Below are 21,197 nucleotides of genomic sequence, written 5' to 3'. Positions count from 1 at the left end.
ATTTCCGTCCTCGGACGAAATAAATAATCAAACAGCTCTTATCAGATCAGTGCCAGAGTTACCTGCATGTGTAGCGCTCCTTGCCCTTGCGCAACAGTGTCTCTGGAAGAGTGGAGGGTGGAGCTCTGAAGTCGAACATGGACGGAACGGAGCGCAGCAGTTCTCCCGACTCTGGCTTCAAGGAGCCAAATGTCTCCAGCTTCTCCGCCATGCTCTCAATGGCCGTCATCTGCGGAGAGAGGCGATTGGAAGGGCATTAGGGCTGAAGCCTTTTCTGTCTTGAAATGCAGCAGTTTTTTGTACATGCAAAGCTAGAGGGTCCGCTTTTGTTGTTATCGACATAAAAATTCTTTATCAAAGTTAAAAGGTTACTTGATTTTTTTTTTAGCACATTGTTGAATGTGATTCCAACATCCAACCAAACATACACAACAAAATGTAGCACCCAATATAGTATATATAGTATGATTAATGGAAATTATACAAAGTATACAACTTCATTACATTTTATGTGCCATGTAATTCTTGTAACAAAGACAAAAAAGCAATTACAGAATTGCTTATGATACACCTAGAACTTTCTGAATGACCACTGGTCACAGCTCATTTACAGATTTGTTTACATCGTTGACTGATGTGTGTTGTTTACCGGCATCATACAAGTTGAATAGAAGTGAAACAGGTATTGGGTGCATTTTTATTGTGACATTCATCAATGATTCATGCATTACAAGGTGAAACAGCTGATATGGAGCATGACAAGTGGATCTGACGCTGATTCATAACTTTTCTGCAACAAACACATGTCATCTTCCCATTCATGATCAACAGCAAGCAGCTGTGCAAATCTAAATGTTAAATGCAGCCAACAAATAATCATAAAGCATGCATGCAATAAATACATACATACACACACACACACACACACATGCCCTCACACACAGGGGATTACAGACTACAGCCAATCTGCTAATGAAACTGAACATTTACTTTCATCAGAACTCTCCAAGGAAATGTGTGCTGGGTAGACACACATGAGGAGAAAAAAAAAAAAAGCTCTGGTGGTCTTAGTTGATTAACTGCCTGGAAATGTGCACAAAACGGAAACTATACATATGTGTGTGAGAAAGAGGAATGTGTCTATAATGTGTTTTTATGTGCGCCTATTTGTATAAGTAAAGAGCATGTATGCTTTATGTGAGGGTGATTCTACCAGCTCAGTGCATATCTGTGTGTTTTCAGGTAGGGCGGCGTGTCTGCGGGTGTGTGTGTGTGTGTGTGTGTTTTGAACGTGTGTGTGGCAGAGGAGTGATTCATGTCCACTGCTGGGCTGTAAACCATTCTGTGCACAATGTGGGCAGACAGCACATTCGTCAATATGAAAGATGTTGACATTACTGATCAAGGGCCAGACACGGGTAATAATGATATCGCTGTGCTGAGAGGGGCGGGATGTTGGGGAGGAGAAGGGGACTGCAAGGGGGAGTGAGAGGTGGGGGTCTCAGTAGGCCGCAGGGCCTGTCAGACCATCGTAGACACACACACATGCACACACACACAAAGTTTTTCCTTTTTTCCTCGGTCTGTTAAAGGGGCCACACAAATTTGCATTATTTTACGTGTATTGAATTTTCAGCCTGTTTCTTCTTCTTATTTCAATAAGGGGACAAATCAGTGTTGATTCAGGTTCTCCACCGGAGCCCTGCTCCAACTCTGACATTCCATCTCCTGCTTTCACCCCCTGTCACTCTCGGGCTTCTCGCCAAGAATGACAAGACAGGGAGAGAAGAAACAGAGGATGAAAACTGGAGAAGAAGAATATGATGGAGGACTTGATGATTACAGGAGGGGGGGAGGGGGGGGAAGAGGAATGCAACAGGAAAGAAGAAAGAAGAAGAAGAAGAAAAAAAGAACATGCAAACGAGGCAGTGAAGGGTCTGGAAGAAAGAGGAACTGATGGTTGATGGATGGCACCGAAGTTCAGAGTTGGAAGCAAGTGATTAAGAGTGACGGCTGAGTGTAAAGTTCCTGCCGCAGCCGTCGACGGTCCCACCGAGGGAGGATGTGGAGTGTCAGGACTGTTTGATTATGAATATGCCAGCGTTACACGGCATGAATCAAAGTGCGACAGAGAGAAAGCCAGAGTGAGCTCGACGGAGATGAAATGCTTTCACATCTTTTCTGGAAATACAATGTGTATCTCATCGGGCTTGTTTCAGAAACTGCGAAGAAGTCAGTTTGCCTGCCTCTCTTGATGAGAATCCATAAATCTCGGGAACACTAGGGCCTCTACGGCTGTCGGCAGTATCATGTTTGTCCGATAAGACTTTTCTTTGAGCTCACTCTCGGCTCCATCTACTGGGGAATTCGGAACGGTTTCCAAACAGTTTTTTTTAGTACTGCAAATCCTCATCTCTGCCAGGATTTTCAATTGTAAGAGTTTATGTGTTTCACATAAAACATGAATATTGCTATGCCTTAATTTTCTGCTATTGGTAAACCATTTGCACATTTTCTTAGCTAGATTGTACAAAATCAGTCCAAGAAATCTCCCTCAGAGTCTGATATGCATGTAAGTTAGTTTGATAAGGTCACTGTTTGACCACCTACATCTCTGTGCAAGACACCAACACGAACCCACCCACACTTTTGGCCGATCATAAACACAAACCATACCTCCCGAAACTCCCTGTCTTTTCCCAGGAGGGAGCATGAATGTGTCTGTGAAGTTGCTTGTTGCTATAGTGTCGCTCTGGGACCAGCACTTGATTGGCTATCTTCAGATGTCAGTGATGCTGTTAGGGCCTTAATTAGCGAGATGCATTCTCAATTGTTGATCTTTATCGGGAACCAGATGTTTGGAGGGAGGGTCTGCCCCTCCTCACCTCCCTCCCACCCCAACAGAATCCCAGAGAGACTGTTACCCGTTCTCTAATGCAACAAAGACACACCCCAATCCCACCAACCACTACACACACACAAACAAGGACACCTTGCATTTATCCCTCCCATCCACTCATGTAGGAAAAAAAATAAATCCGTCTTCATTCACCAGCTAAGCAAACACGTGTTAAGAGCTGTTAGATGGAGAGGGTGTAACTCAGCTGGAAATTTCCTCTTAAAATGTTCTATGTTAATTAGAGTAGAGAGTAAATGTAAAGATGTTACCTCAAATGAATAAAGCATGCTCAGTTCCAGTGTCTTGCAAAAGCACTTTATATCCTTTATGGTATGATGTAATTGACTTACATATTTAGTAGAGCATGCTAATGTAATGGAGAGAACAAGATAAATTGTTCTTGAAAATTTGAACAGAGAAAAATATCAGAAAAGTGTGACTTGCATTTCTATTCAGCCTGTCAAGTCAAAACCCAGCAGATGCACCTTTTGCTGTGACTCTGATGGACTTTTCTGTCCCAGCAAAAATAAAACGTGCCTGCAGCATGACGATGCCAATGCATCACCGTTGAAATGAAATCTGACGCCGATTTGGACCAAAAAAGATTTGTTGTGGTTTAATCAAACCAAAGCAAATTCAGCGTTTATTCTCAACCAATCCTCTAAAGCCTTTAATCGGCTAAATCACACAAAGTTGGACTCTACTTAATTGGCTGATTTCTGCAAGGAATAGGGTTGAATATGCTATAAAATATACTATAAAATAAAATAATATATTAATTATGTGCGATTTTGTCTTAGTCCACCACCTAGAATATTAAAAGTAAAAAAACTTTAAGGTTAAAAAGCGATGAAAGGTGAAATTTTTCAATGTTCGTAAATACTTTAGCAAGGCACTGTACATGTAACATAATATCACGCAATGCACAAATTAAATATGCAAGTAAGAATAGTAGTGATATGTCAGACAGTTATTCCATTTTGTGCTCTCCTCCTGTGTGATGGTGACAGGCTGAAGCCATGCAAATGTCCTTGTGTAAACTCCTATTCAGCCCATGCATGAGTTATGATTAAGGGTCTGACTGGTAGAGGAACAGCATTCCAGGTCAAAAAGGAACTTACCCAAGTTCTCTGATCTGGCAAACGAAACTGAGGGGCGGAAGAGAGGAAAAAAGAAGGCAGTCAGAACCAAGACGTGGTGGATGAATCAACACATATTACTACAGAGAGGAAGGAGGAATTTTGGTGCAATTAACTTTGAATGAGCAATGGAGTGTCTGTCTCTTGTGTTATGGCAGAGGCTTGACTGGAGAGACTAATAGTTTCCAACACATTCTGGTGTTCAATAAGCTCATTATGGGAGGTTACAATTCCAACTGCAGAATATAATCTAACCCAGTATTGGCTTGCAGTAAAATTTCCTGCCAGGAAATAATGAGATGAATCACTCAAGGTTTTGAAAAGTATCCCCAGTCCCCTAAGTTTTGCAAACTCTATTTTAACATGCTGCTCACAACTGTGTCAGGTGACCGATACTGAACCCCCACTAAAGTCTACAGAAGAACCTCTCGCAAGTCTGGCGTTTGTGGGAATGATTTGTGTGTCCAGACATCATAAAGTCATAAAGATGGCCTAAGCACTCTGTTAGTGTTTCTACTGATAGGACACCTCATTAGGGCGTGTGGGACGACCATGTGGCTGCTGCAGGCTGGGCCATGCCGCAGTCTGGACAGGAGACATAAATCAGACAAATGAAACAGCCTGTAAAAACCAGACCTGAAACGGCCTAAAAAAAGGGAAGGGAAAAGAAAAAAAAAATCATACGCCTGAGAAAGTGGTGTTTTCACTTTCCGACGGACCGTTCTCACCCGCAGGGTAAGATTGAACAAATGAACGTGAAAGCGACGTGTCATATACCCACACATGCACACACACTGGAGTACATAAGCAGACACAAGCCTTCTGTGGAGCCTCACACTGAAAATGCTGGCACAGAAAAGGCAAGGGCAGAAATCATTGCTTTAAGAGCATATCATTTTTTTATATTGTAATCAAAGACACATTATGAGAAGATGTGTCACAATGTGGCCTTTCTTTGTGCCACATCTGGTTTAGATAGTCAACAATGGGCTTAACAGGCAGTAGCTTGTATAAAACTGGGGGTGCATACGTATCCTCATTAATTCTGTTTGGCCAGTCTGGGACACCCATTGTGAATAGGAGCCTCTCAGAAAAAAACAAAAATCATAATATTCACCGACAGGGTCAGCGCCACATTGCCCTCTCATCTATAAACCTAGTTACTAAGAATCTAAGATTCAAATTGTAGTGTGGCTAAAGTCATCCAGAATTTAGCTGATTTAATCAAATTTGTCTGAATTTCTGTCATTACAAAACATGACCTGAAGGGAGGAGTACTAATATCCTCTTTACCCTACGCTTCCCAAGCTTCTACAGTGCTATAGTCAGAACTTACTTGTGGATGGAAAAGGAAGCCTGGAGTTGGCCGCATGTACTTGTCTTTCAGAGTCTCAAACGGATCGCTCATTCTCCTCTTCTCAACCCTGCTAATAGTAGATTTCTATCAGCTCGTGTTGACTGCATAACCATAAACAGAAGTGCCCGTCTTTGCTATTACAATATGCAATTAATGGAGATACTGGGAATAACAATACCTGTAGATAGGGTCCATGAAAAAAGGTGTGGGCCTGGCATGCTGTAAGGAGGTGTCTGCTTTAGGAACATCCACTGCTCTCTTCTCTTCTTCAAAGTTTTTGTTCTTCCTGGTCTCTTCCTGACATGGAATCTGTCCACGGCCCCGGGAACCCAGGCTTAGATCGAGTGGCTGGTCCTGACCAGTAACATTTGCGACATCGGTTTTGGTGGGAACAAACTGGGACAATTTTCCCTCCTTTCGCTTGGTAGTGAGGTCAAATGGTGACTCAGAAGACTTGCTTTGAGCCTTCTTGCAGTCATCTCCTGGCGACTGTGGCTCACCCTTCACGCCTGTTGGCCTGAGGTCCCTGTCTGGCAAGGGGTAAACTGGTGGAGAGAAAGTTGGGAAGAAAGGCAGTGGAAACATAGAGGGGTAGGGCAGAGACCCAACCTTCTTGTCCTGCAAGCCAGCCAGTCCAGCTGAGCCAAAATATTTCTCTGCAATAGAGGCAATGGCCTTAATAGAGTCATTTACAGCCCCTGTTACAGCCGTGTGCTCGTCTAGTGACGACTGTATAAGGGATTGGCCTGGAAAGCCTTTAGCAGTACTGCTCCCTATCAAGCTGGGACTTTGAGGGTCTCTCTCAGTGGCCTTTCTCCTGGGACCTTTGCCATTTTCTCGAGCGACTCCCCTCTCTCTTTCACTGTCCATGTCACTTTCGAGTTCAGAGCCCGTTGTGCTCTCAAGATCACTCCCACTTGGTGTGCTGACGTCGTCCACATCGCTGCTTTCAGACTGGTCACTTTGCTTGTTCTGCTGTTTTGTGGACACTGAAGAACCCTGGTTGGGAAGTTCTGAGTCATGTATGTTGTTTCCAGGTGAACTGCCATTTTTGCACAGAGCTTTTAACAGTTCTTGAGACTCCAGAGCGCCAGGACTCGGAGGAAGCAAAGGACTTTTGCTTAGTTCTACACCAGGCCCTGTAACAGGTGCATGAGCTGTCTGTCTAACAGGAGCGGAGGTGGCAGGAATGAGCTGTGGCCGGTGATATAGTCCAGAAGGAAACAGGCCGGGGAAGCTGAAAGGAAATGCTGGGGCTGCAGGAAAAGTAAGCCCACTATGATGGCGGCTTGCGCCGAAGTAATCAGCAAGTCCGGCGCTGCTGTGACCGAGCGTGAGAGCTGATTTGTCTAAGCCAGGGGTACCAGGGAGTGGTAAACCCTGCGCAAACAACCCCCCTGCTGTGAAATGATTCTTTCCTTCACAGAACCGCCGGTGTTTGTTGAGGGACGAAGTGGTGCTGAACATTTGCCCACAGTCCTTGCATTTTATCTGTGTGCGACAGTCAGCATGCATGCGTTTGTGCCGGCAAAGGTTAGAGAACTGGGTATAGGACTTGTGGCATACCTCACCTGCAGGGACACAGAGACAGACGAATAATGCATTAATGCCCATGACACACTGAACCATAAACACTAGTGTGGAAAAGACAACATGTCTTAACATCTCTAATTGATATCCATTTGAATGACTAAGTGTGGGGAGGAGGAAACACCATTAGTGCTTGTGCTCATTTTCCCATCACTGGGACCGTTTAGTTTCCAGCAAACAAAATTAAAAGGTGTGTCCAGATCCTGGCATTGTGAAGGAATCTGCTTGGTTGATGATATGAGTCAGTCACTGCCACTCATCACCTGCACATCAAACCAGATTCCCAGGAATCTTTTGGCCCATTGTCCTCCCAGGGACGCTCCCAAGGAGTCCACAAACAGTCACACGTAGACACTCATATGGACAGACAGGCACATTCACAGAATATTCTCATAACACAAAGAAATTAAATCACACACAGCCACACACCCAGGCATGTAGACATGAAGATACACACTTTCTCAGCCGCATGCAGTACAATGGCTCTATTTTAAGTTTGTAAAGGAAGCAGAGTTGAATGAATCCTATCCTGCAGTCCAGTTCCCAGGGACAGGTCTCACGTCCTCTGCTGCCTCTCTTCCCTCTCCCCCCTCTGGGCCTCTCAAGTCTGCCCCTCAACCCCCTCACCTTGCCTTGTCCCCATGCCTCAGGCCATGTCATCCTGCGCTTAGTAACCTTCCCACAGTCAATTGGGCCGTCACTCTGTGTTGGTACCGGTGTACAGTAACAACACCCAATCCAAAAACAAACCAAAGTTTGATTTCATCTGTCATCACTATTAATATGTCAACCTTATCTGTGTTTGACATATTATTGAATATTGGAAGAGTTGAAAAAGACGTTTGTATTGTTTTTTATTTTCTTTTTGTAAGTCACAATTTTTTTTTTACTTTTTAATATTTTTATTTTATTTTCCCCCACCAGGGGGTCTTTTTGTGGGCTCTAGTGTCCCTTATATGACAGTAGGCTGACAGGAAAGGGGGAATTAGAGGGGAGAAGACAAGCGGCAAATGTCGCCGGGTCCGGGAATTGAACCTGTGACGACCGCGTCGAGGACTCAAGGCCTCCATTGCAAGTCGCAATTGTCAGTTTTGAGATACATATCGCTCCTAGTTGTCTGCTTCCATGCAATAGGATTCTTTATAGATGTGTTGTTCAGACTATTAATAAGAATTTGATTATTGGAGGCATGTATATGTATTTGATTGATCTAGCTCAGACTGGTATTGGATGTTGAAATAGAGGTAAGGGAAATTTTATGGCTCACTCTCCAATTAGACCTCTGCATACTTTGGATGTCTTCCAGGCAAGAGAAGCAAATCAAAGAGGTGGAGAGGAAGAGCAGTATTTGGGAAGCACATTTACATAAACAGTCTTTTGAGGACTCATAGATCTAGAGAGATGGAGCAAATGTGCTTTAAAGAGCAATTTTTTTAAGAAGGAACACTTTATGTCATTAGTATTCAAGTGCCCAAGTAGTCAAAATGCCAAAAACATTTTGAACAAAATGACAAGTTGTCACTTCCTCTGCTCATAATCTTTCTATTTATTTTTTGACCATTTTTCACCATATTTTGATGTTTGATCGCTTGCACATTTTTGTACAATTGTAAAAATCTCTCTCACCAAGCAACCATCAGACCCGGACGTTACAGGTAGAGACAATAAAGACTATATCACAAAACCAGTCTAGTCTGGCAGATGGTTAAGTGCACTTTGAACCACGACTTAGCTGTAACTCCTCCCTTGAAGCAGACATGGCCACTGAGGTAGTCAGGTTCCTTTAGATCAAGTTGAAAAGTCAGAGAAACTATAAAGTATGTGTTTAACAAGCAGGGCTACAGGGCCTGAACAAACTTTAACAAAAGTCTCTTGATCATAAATCATAAATAATGTGACATTTATCGACACACAGCTCACACGTATTACACACCGAACGTGAGATCTGATCCATAGCTTAAGTGACGTAATCAGCCATTTTTAAACTGAGGACCAATCATGTAAACACATTCAGGAGAGAAGAATGGGAGAAGAGTAAAAGAGAGTTGAGTGCTTCCGTCTCACAGAAAAGTGTTAAGACACACATATCCTTGACACATTGCGTGCACTGAGATACAAACAGAATCCTGTGAATGTACAGAACTTCTTTCCAAAACACATAAATGTCCTTCAACGGCAGTCGGTCAAACAAACATCTTACAGACACACACATGATCTTGTCCAGACAGCTGTCACATTTCTGTCTTTTTTTTTTTTAACAGAGCCATTAGTTGTTTTTAAACCTGCATATTTCCTGCTGATTACAGCAAATGGACTATTCGCAGGGCTGTACATGTGGTTGCTATTTATGAGGAATGGTGAACATGGAGGAGGCAGGAGAGGAGAAAAAGAGAGAGGGGAATAATGAGGTCTTCAATGGAGATGCAGTCATTCCTGCCTATGCATATATATATATATTTATATGTGTGTGTATATATGTGTGGGTGTGTGCCTGAAACGCGAGATGCATTAAGTGTGTTGACAGGTTTGTATAAGTTTGCATAAGTATAAAAGAAGGAAAGAAAAGAAAAAGACTGAAGGGGCAAAGGGGAAAGATCACAGTGCTTCAGGGGAAGGAGGAGATCAGATCTCTTGTGGTAGCGAAAGTGTGAAAGGTCAAAATGTGTTTGGGTCTGGCTGGTGTTGACGAGAGGGGGCGTAAGTGTATGCTCAAGTGAGCAGGCATCCTAGAAAAAAAAAAAAAAGCTGTTAGCCCCTCTGTCTTTACCAGACCACACTTGGTCACTGTGACAAAGTGGCAGGCCGGTATTACTATACAAGCAGAATATGAAGGTGCAGAGGCAGGAAGAAAACAAACTGCACAATTCTTGTTTAGACATAAATAGTACAAAAAAATGTCAGAGTAAATGACATTACAAAAAGCTGAAAAAAGATCGATTACAGTTTCTGCAAAATCATCATTTTTTTGTCATAAAGTCGTGTTGTTATTGTTATAATGTACTGAGGAGACTTACATAGGTAGGGTCTTAGTGACTTACACATGAAGGGCTTGACACTGCTGTGAATGTGCTTATGCTGCTTGAGGCCCGAAGACGTTGCAAACGTCTTTCCGCAGTCGGAGCAGGCATGGGCCCGAGCCCCGACGTGCTGAGAGCGAATGTGCCTCTGCAGGTTACTGGGGTCTGTGAACACCTGCTGGGGGAGCAACCAAAGAGACACACAGGGGAGTTACTATGTGATTCAGCTAAAGTGTGCAGAAAAAGAAACGGAGTGTGTAGAAAAGAGCCATTTGTTAAACAGTCCCTTCCATCACTTTACCTTTGAGCAGTTTTCACATTCATAGTGCTTGCCACTGTCATGCGACATCTGATGTCGGATCAAGTTTGATTTCCAGTTGAAAGCCTTGGGACACTGATCACACTTGTATTCCCTCTCCTCAGAGTGCGACTGACTGTGGTTCTCCAAACTGGAGCAAGACAAAAAGAGAAACCAACAATCAGAATTTGTCAGATTGCTACTAAGCTACTCTACTCAATTTACAAAAGTATCTACCCTCAAACTTTCTCAAATGTTGCCGTTATTTTTTGCCTTGTATTTCAGTGAATCTATCTTCCCATCAAAGCTTTCCTTCCTTACTTTAAGCACATCTTCTAATGACGTTGTTTCAAAAATTACCCTCTTATTTTGTTTACTTTTCTGCTGTAATTTAAAGGTGATGCACTAAACATATCTCTGTGAGACATCCAAGGCTTACACTCTTGTCATAACCTTACTCCCCTTTAAAGTTCTCCATAACTCTATCACTGATGTGCCTGTTGTGTTCCTTGGTCTTGAAAATATTGTAACTTACTAATATTATCAGAAAACCTGCCATATTTCCTAATTGGGTGATTTTTGAAAGCAGTAAATTTTATTTAATGGTATCATGGAAAGGAGAGCTAAACACATGCACGTGCCAGACTTTTTAGGTGCAAAATAAAAATGAAAAAGACAAGTTTTTTGTTTTTCTACGGTAATTCAGGTGGTTGGATATTTGTGTTCATTACATACCTCTGGACATCAGGAAAGACCTGGTCACACTCTTTACACTCATGTAGGCCATGAGACATATGAAGGGGCCGCAAATCTTGAGGTTCTTGAGCTGTCAGGTCAGCGTCTCCTCCTATGCACAAAAGAAGAACATAAGGACAGACACGCAGAGGCGTAATTATCCATGAATTTTACAATAAGATTTAGAGACATGCACAAAGATAAAGACTTATGAGGCAAATTGCATAGCTCCTTCCTGCCTGATTCAAACTTTCTAAGATCTCATACCTACTTATTTCTTCAAATATTTCCGATGATTCTCTACGTCCAGTTCTATCAAATGTTCACATTTTATCGTATTTTAATGGTATTTCTTAAATATCCATCTGACATTCGGTTACACTCTACTCAATTGACGTGGGAGTTTGTTTTATTTACAATGAAATAAAACTCTCATCCCTCCGTCACGTTGTCTGCCATCTCATAAAAAGGTTTTTAAACCATAGGAACAGCATAAGAAATCTGAGAGATACCCTAACATGCATTGCCTACACTAGAAACAAGTTGGCATAATTACACAAATAAATGAAGCTTTGTTTCCACAAGGTTATTTGACCCAAAACCTAAAGTATATGCTTTACCTTAATTGCTCCTTTTTCCACAGAAGAATTGCAATGAAGACTAATTGTGATTTTACAATAAAATATGATTATTTTTCCATATTACCTACTTCCAGTCTCAAGAAACAACAATCTTTGTTAAACATCTGTGGTGTATAGGTTTAGATAAGTCTCCGCTTCCTATTTGTAGACTCGTCCTTTCACAGTTTATTCTTCTGTGATCTCAACTTTAGCACCTAACACAGATATCTGTCCACCCTCTCCAGGCGCTCATCCATCTTGTCACTCGTCTCAGCTCAGAGTTTACAGCTTCATAAAACAGGCATGCCTGTGTAGAAACAGAAGTCAAACCTGGGTTGAGGAAAGCAGAGGGAGGCATCCCACACGGCTCCTTTTGATGATCCAGCAACTCGTTGCGGGACTCAAAGTGCTGGTCGCAGTCCTCACAGCGGTACTGCCTCTCCTCTGCATTGTGAAAAAAAGTGAGATGTTTAAAAAAATGTGCGTTGAAAGTGGAAAAGGTTGTGTATTTGAGTGTGTGATGCATACCATGAATATCAGGAGCCATTGTGTCGCAGAAATACTCTTCAGCCTTCATGAAAAGTAGTAGTTCCTCACCAGGAAAAATCTCTCTAGTGACTTTGTAGAAGATCTGTAACACAATATATATATATATTTTAATGATTTAAAAGACATGTTTTTTGGATAAAGGTAAGATAAACCAGCACTGAACAAAGCTACTGATGTAACTTGTTAAGTTTTTGCAGTTTGTCCTGGTCTATGAAAAAGAATAAGTGTCACTAAAAAAAGGGAATGAATTCTAACTTTAATCTCAAAATGCTAAGACTAAAGTTAAAAGAACAGTCAACATTCTGAGAGAAAATCTAAATTTCCTTTCTTTTTTTTCAGTGGCCCTAATCTTCTTCCATACTGGTCAAATATTTATAGCACAATTTATATTTTTTACGCACTACCACAGTTGAGCAGCAGTGAATGTCCCTTAAGGTAGCTCCTGGTGGATAAACACACACATAAACACACAGATTTCCACAGTTGTTTACTTGGTTAAAACACCACAAAGCTACCGCAAAGGATTGCCATACACATGAAAATACACTCACTCATTAACTTGTAATTAATCATCTTATGAGACATCCATCTTTGAATATATGAATGAAAGCACAAACATCCATCCCACTGAATAAATACACAGCCTCATGACGACGCACTGCAAAAAATTACCGCGGGCAGGAAGTGGTAAATTACTGTGTGGAGAGAAAGCTTGCTAATTCAACAGCAAGCAAAATAAACAGGCAAACTGCTGAAGAAGCGGCTGAGTTAAATTAAATTCATCAGCTAAGGAAGGATCTCCAAGCAGGAAAGTAAAACCACCTCTACATGCTTTCATTTTAAACCAAGATGTGCTTCACAAATTTCTTCTCCAAAACATGCAATCTATATGGCATGTGCTGCACAGAGGCCTGCTGAGGAGGTGAGTGTCTATTTAGGCAAAGATGGGGGTGGTCACATTAAAGAATCAGCTGAGAGACCCTGCGACTGCGGAGCTTCCCATGGACACACAATGGCCTTTCTCTGCAAAACAATCACACATGGGGTTATTTTCAGCACGCTTTGGACGCTAAACATATCAACTTCCTCTGCTGTGTCAACATGACAATGATGATGGAGGAATTTATTAGAAATGCATTGGGGGATTGATGTGCAGCGGGTGAGAAAATGCTTCTGGGAAGCCATGGATCACAGGTAGGCGGATTATGAAGGGGATTCTTGAACAACGTGGCTGCAGCAACAGAGCCACAGTGGCTCCGTGTCAGGTTGCGATAAGTATCTTTGTCGAAATAAGGATAATGAGGTATTCTGTCGCACATAGTGTTGTTGTGTCTGTCATTGTTCTTACGTCTGGCACATGACATCATACTCAGAATTACATTAGCACGTCAGGCTGACCAAAGCAGAGCTTTTCAGTAAATTGTGGAGTCATACAGCATCCAATAAAATAAGACTTTTGGAAACATTAAGTTATCATGGAAAATATTTACACACTTATACAGAACAAGAGAGACTTTAAATATTCAGGAATATTTTCGTTTGGGTGTTGTGGAAAACTTACAGGAGAAGGTTGGTAAAACAAAATAAAAAGCCACATTTTTCACAATGTTCAAGATTTCCCCATGTTGAAAAAATATGAAGGTATTTGTTTAAACTGTATTAAATATTGTTGGACTGTGAGGGCCCAGTTATCTAATGTTAGGGACAATAGGCGTTGCAGATGTAGTGGGATCTGAAGATATTGAGTCACTACACTAATCCTTGTTATTTTGAAGTCATTCTAGTGAAGTACTATCTAGTTTTTGTCTGTCACGAGCACTGGAAAAGGAATATATGCATTTTAACACCTTACTGCCTAACTTTATTTACAATTATATGAAAAGATTACTTATGTCAATTAAAAGCTAAATGACATAGGGTTTGATCATTTGAATATATGTGATGTGTAGTGTGTAAGTATTGGTGTAGCTAAAAAAGGCTAAGTCAGTGGTTCCCAAAGATTTTCTGGGCCCCCCTATGGATTACAACATTAAAAAAAAATCAACTGGGCATGAACAACGTTCAACCAGACATAAACCTATACACATATTTTAGTTTCAAACTCCAGTGAAGTTTATTTCACACTTCAGGTTGTAATGAAACACACTACAAACCATCTTTACAGTGAAACACTTTTGTGTAACTGTTTTTTTATTTTTTTTTATTCATCCATACCGGTACCCTCGCCCCCCCTGCAATGACACTACACCCCCCCCTTGGGAGGCGTCCCACACTTTGGGAACAACTGTGCTAAGTAATTAGGAATAACACTAGATGGCAGAAAAGGGATTCAAATATGTTCTTTGGTAGGTGTGGAAAATGCATCAACAGGCATTGGTGAAATAATTGTGGCACCTTGGCTACATCAAGGCTGGAGATGCGCTGTCATTTTGAGAGTATTGTCCAACAATGCCTGCTTCTCAGACTGACTGAATAACACTGAGTTGCAACGTCAATGAAGCGGCCTTCTCAAACTCTAAGCAGCATGCTTAAGCAGAGATAAAGAAGTGGTGACAGATTGACAGACACTTACTAAATGGCCCATACCCTGAGTGACTAGCTTTGAAACCTCCAACAGGAGATTTTTAATTAGTCTGTGCTGCGTTTGATCATCTCTAGTACCAAATTCTTTATTTACATAAATTAAAAAATAAGCATTTCAAATCATTTTTTCCAATTATTATGACTAGTAGATGAACTACAAAACTTACATTTTTGGACTAATTAAACTTGGTATGGACACACATAAATTATGTAGGTCCAATATTGCTACCAGATTTCTAAAAATAACTTGTGATTTAGAAAAAAACTTTGTGGAAAAAAAGAGATGGGTTCTGAGTTTTGCAAAGAAATCTCAGCTTGTTCCTTCAGTAATCGTGAGTATATCTTTGCATATCTTGGTATAGCTATGATTTAAAATAATATGTGGATAAAAGAGATAGCCTCTTGCACTGTGTTAGAGACACTGACCTACATGGTTAAAGGACATCGGAGGAGTTCAAGGATATTTGAAGAACTCTGGTGAACTACATTGAATGGGGTTGTTTGTTTTGTTTTCAGGATTTGTGTTTTTAAGTCAAATCTTAATACTGAAAAATAATATGGGGGGGAAACAAGAGAAACATTTTGCTTTTTCACCAAAAGAATTAAAGGAACTCAAGTGTGAGGGTTCTCGTTCTTTGCCATGTTTACTTCAACTTTATTGTAAACATACAGGCGCGCATAAATGGAACGCTTAACATGCTTGAGCGGACAAACAGAACCTAGCTCCAACGGGCCGTCACCTCTGTGAGGTCACCAAAATATTGATACTACGAAACAATCAAACAGCGGTTCAAGCAGATTTGTTATTCTGTAGAAAATCCGCTCAGACGCTGAAGACAGAAGCTGTTGAAAACCCAAAGGAGAGGTAGGTATATCAAAATCACGAAGAATGTCAATAACACTTTTTCAAAGAGGCACGTTTTTACATTTGGGGTATTGTGTTTAAACAAAAGTAAATTTATCATAATAAACATCCATAAGTGAAGGAAACTCTTAACAAATTGCAGGCACAGATGTCCTGCATGCTGAACTTTCCACAAGTAAGAAACTCTGTGGTCTATGAGTCATCTTTGATAAATGAATTACTTTACAAAAAAAAAAAGGGAATCTGCAATAGTTTAAGAACACACAAGTGGGTAAAACATGGCAATTATGAGCAGGAGGGGAACTCTACTACTTCCACAAAGATCACCATGGATAAACACAAACAGGTAGCAACTCTGCACGAGTCTGGAGGCACCACCAGCAAACACCCCCACTTCCCACACAACCGCACACACACACAAAGACAATCCCAACAACACTTTAACTTTGGCTTTAAGTAATCACCAAGTGCAAAAATCCAGGCTCTCTAAGTCAGAGCAGCAGTAACCTGCTGCCTCAGCTTAACAGGCAGTGAACACTCAACATTCTGTAGCTCACAAATTCAGTTTTTACAAAATTGTCACATACAATTGAAAGGCTTAAGTGTAATTTATATTTGACCTTGCTCCCTTTATTAAGGTATAATTTGTTTCTATTTATTTTTCTTAGGCGCTCATAAAGAGGTAATGTGTTATGATTGGACTACTTGTTACGTTGCCGTTGCTGCGTCTTCCCTGCTGATTTCATCATATCCACAGGTATGCCATTTGCTAACGCTATCAAAACTAGTAAATAAACTTACTGGGGGCAGAACCTCATGCAAAAAGCTTTAAATTGAACACTGCTTAAGAATTAAGAAAAGACAAAAGTGTGAGACAGTGGATGAAATAAAGCAAGAGCAAAACATGCAGAAATGCTCTTTCAGATTTTGCAGGAGAATCATGTTTAGACAAAGACAGGCATGTCAAATCGTATGAAATGACGCAGAAGGAGATGAAGAGAATTTGCACACAATTCCAGCACATTGGCTGAATCTGAAGAAAAGTCAGCATGACTCCATTGTCCTCATATTAAGCCTTATGTTAAGAGTTGCTTTTGTATAAAGGGCTCATCAGATTTCAATTTTATAATAAGAGTTTATTAATGAATAAGCGTCAAATTGTTATCTCCGTGAGTTACAATCAGCTCCATTGTATGCCCACTGCCACATGCTCCAGAGCCACTTCATTGCACTCAATACTGAGTGACAATCAATGGAGCAGATGAGATTAACTCTCACATCCCTCTGTACTGTATTATGAAAGGCTCTTCAGGGCCTTGCTGGATGATGTTAATTACACTTTTTAATCAATTTTCCATTTAGTTGAATCAGTAGAGTGAGGAGCGCAGAGAAGGGTTTTTAAGTGCTAATTGGCCCTAATTATCCTCACGACAAAACATGAGGGGATCTGTGCTCAGAGAGCTGCAAGCGTGTTGCTTAGGAGCTTTCTGAAGGCGTGGATTTGTCTCAAAGGCAGCCAAGAGCTCATGATCAGCGCAAACAGCAGCCACAAAACTATTAACTGCATTGTGTGAGTGCTGAAAAATACTTGTGCTGGAAGTTAAATACAAGAAAAGGATTAAATATACCTGTAGAAAAAGTACAACCTCTGGAAAGTTCAGTGTGACTGATAAAGTAAGGTCCCTCTTCTTTTTTTTTCTTTAGCAATTTTCAGTCTTTTTTGAGGACTGACATATTGATTCTGATTATCTTGGCTAATTAAAAATTTTCCTGTCAAATATATCAAATATTTGTTTTGTAAATAAGCCAGTTTCTCCGTGGAGTAATACTTTAATACTTTGAAATCCGACAGAAAATGAAGGTGTAATAAGGTTTTGTCCATTTATACATCAAAGCATATGTTCCTAATCTTTGTCAGATTTTGTTAAATTTAAGATTAAAAAATGCCACAGTTGAGTAATGGGTTTATAAATTAAAGATAATTGCTTTTAAGTATTTGGCCTGTTACACACTGATCAGAGCTGATCAATAAAAACTTAATCAATCTTTAATTGACTCAATAGTACATCGCAATTGCCAATAGTGTCCTTAGTCCTCTTCCAATTTATTGTGAAATGATTCTCTTATTTAGAGCTAAATGTGGTAAATTAAAGGAGGTATATTCAACAGAACACATCTCACGCTGTCTATTGTAAATATTTTCTGATTTCTGATATCCAGTTCACTATAAATTATATCTTCTCAAATTATGTAGTATATGCAGATAAGCAAACAAGAAGCTGAAATAGTAAGAAGAAGCATAATTTACAACAAATCTTGTATTTAAGGGGAAAAAAGTGGAAGAAAACAGGGTTTGTTTCACTCATTCCTTCCTCTTCCACTCCCCTGTTCTTCTGAGATTACTCATAAACTTTTATAGTAAACAGAACTGGGTCAAAAATGAGAGGATGGAAGCCAGTTTTACTCTTGTGCCGGCAGAGGTGCTTGTAAAGGCCCTTCACAAAATAACGACCAAACACACCTGGAAATTGCTGTCGTTGTAGGACAACGTCCGACCGTAAATCATGCGACAAATCGTTTCTGTCCGACGGCTAAGAAAGAGTCCCTTAAATTTGATCCTGAGGGAAGATTTTCCAATCCATCTGAAGCCCTCAGTAACACTGTGAGGCTCCTCTGCAAAAATCTGTTGGTGGTGTGTGTAATGTGTGGCGTAATCAGCGGTTTCAGGCTGAGTTTGGACTCAGCGCTTTCTCTGTGGCTGTAAAAAAGACCTGCTGGAATCAGGTACTGTGCGGCTTCAACATTTCCAGCTCGGAATGAGGAGCTTTGGGAGTCATCGAAACCTCAATGAACAATTCACAGCCCTGCGTACGCACACCCATGCACACACACACACGCAGGCGCTGCAACTTTGGCTTGGACGTGGGCAAAAGCCCAAACGCAGGCAACACACAGGTGTGTGCGCGCACACTCCGGAGACATAATGAAACACTCGACACACTCGCAAAAAAAGGGCCCCCATGTGCTTAGAGGCACAGGGACAGACGCACACCGGCAGAATCTGACAGCAGCTTTACAAGACCACCCCGTTTAGTCTATTCATTTTCCAACGCACAGACGGGCATTGTGGGAGGCTACAGTGTGTTTTTGAAAACACCGCCGTTGGCCGGAAGGCTTAAAGACAGCACATTGTGCAGTGTTGTGACAGAGCGTGATACTTAACAATCACCTCATCATAGCCATGTCCGTGACCTGTGGGAGCCTTACACAGCCACCCAGGCAGAACCGCAACGCTGACAGCGAGTCGCACCTCGCGTCGCGGGCAGCTCGGGGAAAGCTCTCTCTGCTTGTTTGTCTCTGTCTTTTACCAGAGTGGGGAGGTAAGCATGCATGAAAGAGCTTCTGCTCCTCTTTATGAGGCCCTCTTGCTGTCTCTAGTCACTGAGATGTGTGAAAGATGAGCAGAAGATAAGTGTCTTGGCGGCTGAGCCGTATAGCTTTTGGAAGAAAATTAAACCCAAAGGCTAAATATGACCAAAAAAAAACCCCAAATCAAACAGAAAAGACTTTGTTGAGCAATTTGAATTTAAATCCTGCGCAAAAATGTAGTTTATTCTCTCATCTCAGCAGATGACACTGCTGAAAAGTTATCTAGATGGACCACCTGTGAGATGATGTTTTCTGTTTGGGTCAAGCGATTGTGCTCTCAACACACGCGTCAGGTGAAGTTTGGGCCAATGTCTTCCTGCTTTGGGAGCCTGCTGGCTGTGAGGATTACTGAGCTGAACGGGCCCTCATGTGTGCAGCACGCACCTCTCTACAGCCAGGTGAACAGCAAAAGGGCTTCGGCATTCCTGGCATATCTAAGAGTTTATATCGCCAGCGTGACCGGGAAGTGTGCGGAACTATCGTCTCGGGGGCGGCCGCCTCTGATCGTTCCCTGTGGTCTTTGCGCGGCAGAAGGCAGCAAATAAATACAGAGGTAAAACATGCAGGGATGATAATAAGAAGAGCTGTGTGTGTGTCCATGTGTTTGTCTGTTAGGTGAGGACAAAGAGTGCCAGCCACTCATAAGACTATCTGACTTACATCACAATAATATCATTTGACAGCACACAGCAGGCTGGATGTTGGAAAGTGCTGATACAAAATTATGGCTTTGGAGTAATTAAAAAGAAAAAAAAAGAAAAAAAAGAAAAAGGAATTTAAAAACCCTGATTCATTTTGCCAGGCAGAAGACACATCATCATCTGGGGATTTCAAGAACAACTCATTCGCTTGAAATTTCTCTCCTTCTCTGGTTTCTTTCACTTTGCTGAGATGGATTTCATGTCACAGGTTTCTGAGGACACGTTTCCACATACCTGCTCATCTATCTGGCACGCTCTCAGGTTATGCTGCGTGGCCGCAGGGGCAAACTGGATGTGCTTCAGCCAGCTCCCTGCGTCTGGTTTGCTGGCATCCAGGCAGAACTTTACATGGCCTGACCCATCCAAGATCTGCAGGGAGAAAGAGAGAGAAAGGGAGAGAAAGAGAAAAAGAGAGAGAGGGAGAGGAAGAGAGAAAGATCAGACTTTGATCAGTATCAGACCAGGTTACTGTGTCCAAACACTGCCTAACCGCATACCTCCCACTAAGAAATCCCACTTAAATGTTAGGAGCTGCTTTGTGAGGCAATGCACTAACTCACACACAAACACACACACACCCACGCACACCCACACACACACGCACACACACCTAACCATGCATGCATACTGAGAAATTTGCACAAAAAGGCTGAAGAAAAATACAGTAAATATTATTTTAGGATTTATAAAAGCAGGTAGGAAGTAAAAAAATGAAATCAAAAAATCAACATTTTAATGTTGGCTTTAATTTTATTTCCATACTTTAAAGAAAATACTTTAATGTGTTATGTTATGGATTGAAAAAAAAAACACAGAAGAGCTGAAATTCAGTAGCATAATATAAATAAATCGAAAAAGTGAAAAAAAAAATTAAATAGGAGATGCTGGTTATAAACAAAATAAATAAAAATGATTTAATGTTTCAAAATCAAAACGAATTAAACAAAAAATAACAAAAAACGAAATACATCAACAATCTCATCAAAACACTAAAGATACAAATATATTTATTTTAATGTCTATATTATTTTAACTTGAAACCAACCTCGAATCATATCTAATACTGATGCTTAGCGAATTTCATTTAAAGAAATGCAATTACAGAAATGCATTTACTGATTTCACAACAAAAGCAAAAGTTGTTAAAAGAATAAAAATCTTAATAGAAATGATACCAAAAAATCTGTTCTGCTCTTGTTAAGATGTGTACTTTTAAAGAAAACGATTTACAAAAAACAAACAAACAAACAAACAAACAAAACCTAGATAAAGCAAATCATTAGCCTCCTAAATTTTGCAGCATAAAATGCTATAACGTAGCTTTTGAAATGCTGCTGGTTTCGGCAGAGCGGTTGTAAACTTTTGCAGGGAAGCAAATCAATTGCAGGAAGCCGCCGAGTGATAAGAGTTATGAA

General features: G+C 41.0%; 1 protein-coding gene across 15 annotated transcripts in view; it reads right to left on the bottom strand.

The window, feature by feature from the left end:
* mecom (MDS1 and EVI1 complex locus) overlaps positions 1-21,197 on the bottom strand; it is a 159,926-nt gene that overhangs the window by 8,937 nt on the left and 129,792 nt on the right. For 3 of the 15 annotated variants that reach the window (XM_044119125.1, XM_044119113.1, XM_044119126.1), the window contains 10 exons: positions 20,017-20,151; positions 12,184-12,286; positions 11,986-12,099; positions 11,036-11,147; positions 10,304-10,451; positions 10,000-10,180; positions 5,574-6,966; positions 5,375-5,465; positions 4,021-4,047; positions 63-229 (listed from right to left, as the gene is read on the bottom strand). In XM_044119125.1, coding sequence (XP_043975060.1) covers positions 63-229; positions 4,021-4,047; positions 5,375-5,465; positions 5,574-6,966; positions 10,000-10,180; positions 10,304-10,451; positions 11,036-11,147; positions 11,986-12,099; positions 12,184-12,286; positions 20,017-20,151 — 2,471 coding nt within the window. The remainder of the gene's footprint in view (positions 1-62; positions 230-4,020; positions 4,048-5,374; positions 5,466-5,573; positions 6,967-9,999; positions 10,181-10,303; positions 10,452-11,035; positions 11,148-11,985; positions 12,100-12,183; positions 12,287-20,016; positions 20,152-21,197) is intronic. The other 12 variants (XM_044119123.1, XM_044119127.1, XM_044119114.1 and 9 more) reach the window with 11 other exon arrangements.

This window comes from Gambusia affinis, linkage group LG06 (genome assembly GCF_019740435.1).
Source record: "Gambusia affinis linkage group LG06, SWU_Gaff_1.0, whole genome shotgun sequence".
In the NCBI taxonomy this organism is placed as follows: Eukaryota; Metazoa; Chordata; class Actinopteri; order Cyprinodontiformes; family Poeciliidae; genus Gambusia; species Gambusia affinis.
This window is presented reverse-complemented; position numbering and strand designations above follow the sequence as displayed.